Raw genomic sequence first — 5,779 nt, forward strand, 5'->3', positions numbered from 1 at the left:
AAAACGCGGACTTTATTTCTTAAACAAACACACAATATATTGTCAGTCCGTGCAGATGTGGTGAACAGACTTTGGCGATTTAACGCACCCGATGAATCGTAAACACCAAACAATAACTTGTTTACAAAAACCTGTGTACATAACACAAGTGTGATTGATTCGCAAAACTCTGTACACAACGGAATGACGATACTTGTTAAGTAGCGCGCTTTTAACATTTTTACTCTGAATAAAATTATTCTTTTTGATTTAAGTTTTAATATTTCTCATTAATACACATCGGATTGCCACTTTTCCTAAGGATTAAGAATAAAGTTAAAAATTGTGAAAGTGCAAGGATGTGTCAATCAAACCCGCCAAAAAATTTAAAGTTTTAATAACTCTTAAATGAAATAAGATTTTTAATTGATTTTTGTGTGAAATGCTATTAAAATATATAATTCGTGATATTATACAGAAAAAATGAGAAAATATTAACTTCAAATCTGTGTCCAAGTACCTTTAAGAAATTGTTTAAATTAGGTAGATTATCACGTGATCGGGCCAAAAAACTTCATATTTTACAGTCGTTGGCATGTTTTTCATCATATTTCACCTCTTAGGATACCTAGTACATTTTCCCGCAATATAGTTACCGTTCGTTGAAAGAAAACTCCCGAGAGTAGTAGACGTCACCATAGCCTGGATTACGTCACAAAATTGGTTTCAAAGGGTTTCACCAACTTTGCGTTAAAATGAGAGCGGGGCCGAATTTGAAAGTTTATGTTTATTTTGCTTGTTTCGGTATAATAAAGAATTTTTTGCAGGAAATATGGTGATTTATTCAGCCAAGAAACATCATATTCCCCTCGAACAAAGCCCTCGGGGAATACGATTTTTTTTGGCTGAATAAATCTTCATATTTCCCTCACTAACATGCAATAAACGTATAATATCACAAGCGTATGTTACACAGTAGATACCATCCTCCGCAACAACATGTTTTTCAAACAACAATCAGTTTGTGATCGATATGTTTACTGTCTCATTTGTCACATTTTGTGAAAAACCCATTCTGCAGTTGACATCAAAAAGATGCTTGAGATTTTGATTGACAATATCTATGTGGTTTTCGGAGACCAAGACTTCAAACATTCTATTGGAATTCCAATGGGTACGTTTTGCACCCCGTTATCAGAAGAACTATTTTTGTTATCTTATGAAGCAGAATTTATGCAAAATCTTATGCGTGAAAAGAAGAAAACACGCTGTGGTCTTCAACTCAACATTTAGATATATCGACGACGTACCGTCAATTAACAATGGTGATTTCCATTCCTGTGTCGATACGATATATCCTGGTGAGCTTGAGATAAAAGATACCACACAGTCTTACACATCTGTTTTATACTTGAATATTTAAACTTGAAAAAGACATTAATGGTAATCTTACAACCAAGCTCTATGACAAACGTGATGACTTTAACTTTTTTAATCGTCAACTTCCCTTACTTATGCAGCAATATACCTTCATCACCTGCATACGGAGTTTATATATTTCAGTTCATTCAATACGCAAGAGCATCCTCTACGTATGAACAATTTCTAAAACGAGGTAAATTATTGACAAACAAGTTGATGAAACAAGAATATCAATAGTCTCGTTTAAAGTAATCATAAGTCATAATCTTTGGTCGATAAAATGGCCTTGTCAGCAAATACAAATTATCATTGAGTCAAATGCTGACTGACGTTTTTCATACTAATTGTTAGTCCATTATTTATACACTGAATTGTCGACAGATATTTCCGTTATTTCCCGATTATGACAAGGAGCACACAGCGGGTGTGACTGGTCTGCAGGGGATGCCCCCTCCTCCATGGCACCCGATCCCACCTCTGATGTTCTGGAGGCCAGTGTTTACTCTGCTCCTTTTTTGTATTGTTTTATGGACTTTTAATCTTGAATACTATTTGTTATCACCATATGTTTCCTTTAGTCTCACAATTCATATTGTTTCTCCTTCTCTAAACTATTTTTGATTCTCCGGATGGTCTTTTAAGAACAATTCTTCATATCCCTCAATTCAAAATTGTTCACCTTATTAGTGCATTCACTTCTCACTGTTCCTTTTTTTACTGTGATGACCAGTGGCCCTTTTCATATAAAAATCTTTCGACTAAGACAAAAATTCTCATTCTCCAACGAGCATCTACCTTGTACTTTATCACACAAACTCTCTTTCTTTTTATTTCTTAAGACAACATTGTATGTAACATGTTAGAAACAAATTAATATATCTTAATAGATATATTTATTTTTTATAATCTTACAGAATTATGGAATTTTAATCTTAGTCGTAAAAGTCTTTATGAAAAGGGCCACAACTTTTTATGTTATAAATTCTTGCCTTTAAATTAATCCTGTCTTAGCCTTCGGTGATTACGAAGCTCACACTTCAAAATCAATAGATAAGTATTTAATAAATATCAATTGACTCTCCATGGTCTATTATACAGCGCATTGCAGGTTATGTGGTATCATGTTAAACCCCCTAATTTGAATTATGAAGTTAAGAGTTGTATCTATATTACTGTACATCTGTACCATCTGTATCAAATCAAGCCGATCACAAATATGTACATTGGACATGGAATGCCATTTGTTTAACTGGCTACCATGGAACCCGTGCACTGGTACCTGTGGCTCACAGTCACAATTTACAGACCGTAGAATGTGCTGCTCCTTAGTTCCGGCTACTCTAGAAACTTGTCTGACCAGCTGTAATAGAAGTATCCATTTTCCAATGCACAGAACTCAATCATGCCAAATTTGTGAAAATGGTGGCACGGTAGAACCTTCTTCTCTGTCTTGTAGATGTGGTCCGCATTATAAGGGTGGTTGCTGCCAAGGTAAGGGTTGACAATTGTATCTTTTTGTTTCTGGATATTTTTCTTCATGATGGCCTTTTCAATGCTTCCAGTCGAAATATTTCGCACAGACAAGATTCTCCTCTTCACATAAGTAGTTAATTAAAATAAACTACAAATTATTGTAGAAACAGACAGGTCCTATTTGAGGACAGATGATACAAACAAGCTTTTGGCGAGAATGAAATTAACAACTGCATTAATTAGTAAAATAAACAAGATTCACCGCATAGATTTTAATTTTTCAATCAAAGTTTCTCAACTATGGGATTTGAAGTGGAAAAAAATATTTGTATAAATTAATAAGAATGGCTGCAGAAAGGTTCGTTAGAATTCTGAATATGATAGAAGGTTAACACTTTCTTAATTTTTTTTTAATTTATCATTTGCATCATGTGCAACAAAAAGTAGTCCAGAAATATATATCAAATTTCAATGTAAATCTTTTGTCCGTAAAAAAGAAAATAAACAGTCTTCACTTGGAAAGAAGCAAATATTTTTAACATTTGATATCAAATAAATAATCATAACTCAATTCACTTAATTGTCAATTACCATATTGGCATAGAATTATGAACATTAATGCTAGGAACACGACACTTTTTAATTTGACTGCTCAAAAAGAGTAATAATGTATATCAAAACCGATATTAATTTAATCACCTGTCTTCATTATGATTGTAGATCTGGTTACGTGCCAGGATAATCCTTGTAAACATGGTATCTGTACTGATGAAGGGATAACGTTTACCTGTACCTGTGACAAGGGATACACGGGGACAGTCTGTGACACACGTAATTATCGTTATAGTAGTTTAACCATGAGATATGATCAGGTATTCACATAGTATCATATAGTCTCATAACACGACGAAAAAAGCAACACATTAATTAATTGTTTAGGATGGTTGATTCTAAACCTCCTTGGATTTTTTTTTCCAGTGGTTTCAATGTATTAGGCATGACTACATCTGAAAACAATAATATTTTTTTGTGTTATAACATACTTTTTAAATGACTTAACTGCTTCAGTGGAAACATTGGAACTTCCGGAGTCGGTTCGATATGTGGAATATGGCTTGTTGTCGTTGGTGTCCGTGATTGGAGTAATGGCCACCGGATGTGTTTGTCTGAAGTGTTGTCAAACCTTTGGCATCAACAAGAAAGGTGGTACTGACGATGATGATGATGAAAATGAAGAAGAAAAATGGAAAAAGAACAGGAAGAATCTGATTTTTCCACAAAAACACTCAAAATCAAAAGCCGTTTTGATGGACTTTTGAAACCAAAAGAATAACATTTTAAGTACTAGTACTTAATTGTACATGTAAGCTTTAAATAATATTAACTTTATTAGAAGGGTTACATCCAATACAAGCATGAGATTAAAAAAATATGTTAACATTTGACTTGTCTTACTTATCAAATTGAAAAAGGAAAAAGATTCGGCGTTCATTTTTAGTGTCAATTTAGATTCTGAAAAAATTTTAAAATAAAAAAATTGAAAATTTGAAGAGCATTCCATATCGGTATACCGTATTGTAATAACAGATTATATTTTTATCTAAATGTAGATTATTTTTCCGTTTTAATGCATATTCTTTGGGTTGTCGAAATTTTATTATTTCTTTAAAGAAAGGATCGAACTTTATTCGATTTATTTAATATTCGCATATTCTCTTCATTTAATATTTGAAATATTTTCAGCAAACCTATCTTTCTATAGTGGGCTTAGAGTAAAATAGGAGATGAAGTGAGCAATACTTTTAAATCAAATTTTCTGATAAATAAACAGTATTTAAGCTCAGAAATTCATTAACAATATAAAGTTTGGAGCAGAGCAAAAAAGACCTTTGAAACATTTGAGGTGGGATCAGGTGCCATGGAGGTGTGAGCATCCCTTTCGACCGGTCTCGTCAACTCCGTGCCCCTTGTTATGACCGGGAATTTACAGAAAAAATCGTCGACAAGTCTGTGTGTAAATTGAGACCATAACAAATACTGGTAGTATGAAAAACCTCTGTCAACATTCGACTTAACAATAGATTGTATATATTTTTGCTTCATCTACTTGTTTGCCAATAATTTACCAGGTACATCGTTTTAGAAAATGTTTATAACTAAAACATGGTCAGGCGTATCGAATAAATTGAGAAATATAAACCCCATTTGCAGTTGATGAATGTGCATGTATAATGCTGCATACATAAAAGAAGTTGAAATGTTAAAATCATCACCTTTATCGTAGAGTTTGGTCATAAAATTATCATTAACGTCTTTCTCTAGTATAATGCTTTTCTAATATCAGTGAATCTTATAATTTATGAATGGTCGTATACAAAATTATGACACTGTGCTAAAAATCGTTCCAATTATAAAAAAAAATATTAATTACATTCATTTTAGAAAGATGCCAAAATTCCTCATTGCCAGTATCTGTCAATAAATTATGTATAGAGAGCTTTCTTATTTTGTGTTTGTCAGATGTCAACATTCACGCATATTCTGTGTGTCGAGTTGCATTACAGAAATTATTGGATCCATAAGTAAAGATCTCTTTATTTGCTGTATACCCTACAGCGTTTTATCTAATTTTTTACTCATATTGAGAAGTTATCAACTTAAGGGATTGTTTAAATATAGGTCTTCTTCAATATCAAGCCCATGACACCGGGGGTCCTTAATCTTTCTCACTGGTTCCAAAGTTCACACGGTCTCCTCCGAAAAGATATCTGGTGACTTTTTTGAATTCTGAACTCCTAGCAAAAGAATAATCTTTACAAAATTTTATGGATCAGGTTTCACTTACCATAGTAACAGTAAATAGACACAACAGTAGAACGCGTCACACTGGAGCATGACTTGTTGA

The 5,779-nt window shown here is 33.0% G+C and overlaps 1 protein-coding gene across 1 annotated transcript; it reads left to right on the forward strand.

The window, feature by feature from the left end:
• Positions 1 to 2,511: 2,511 nt before the first annotated feature.
• LOC134255766 (neurogenic locus notch homolog protein 1-like) lies at positions 2,512 to 4,266 on the forward strand. The gene is made up of 3 exons (XM_062738285.1): positions 2,512 to 2,892; positions 3,595 to 3,705; positions 3,943 to 4,266. Exons 1-3 carry the CDS (start codon positions 2,547 to 2,549, stop codon positions 4,191 to 4,193), a joined length of 708 nt encoding a protein of 235 aa, XP_062594269.1. The 5' UTR covers positions 2,512 to 2,546; the 3' UTR covers positions 4,194 to 4,266.
• Positions 4,267 to 5,779: the final 1,513 nt, after the last annotated feature.

Source organism: Saccostrea cucullata, unplaced genomic scaffold (assembly GCF_032062105.1).
Source record: "Saccostrea cucullata isolate Sc308-1 unplaced genomic scaffold, CSIRO_AGI_Scuc_v1 ctg5, whole genome shotgun sequence".
In the NCBI taxonomy this organism is placed as follows: Eukaryota; Metazoa; Mollusca; class Bivalvia; order Ostreida; family Ostreidae; genus Saccostrea; species Saccostrea cuccullata.

Excerpts from the sequence above, each read along its gene's own strand:
- LOC134255766 (XM_062738285.1), top strand. The coding sequence starts at position 2,547 with ATGAAGTTAAGAGTTGTATCTATATTACTGTACATCTGTACCATCTGT. Across the intron at positions 2,893-3,594 it reads TAAGGGTGGTTGCTGCCAAG|ATCTGGTTACGTGCCAGGAT; the intron begins GTAAGGGTTGAC and ends TTATGATTGTAG. Across the intron at positions 3,706-3,942 it reads GGGGACAGTCTGTGACACAC|TGGAAACATTGGAACTTCCG; the intron begins GTAATTATCGTT and ends TAACTGCTTCAG.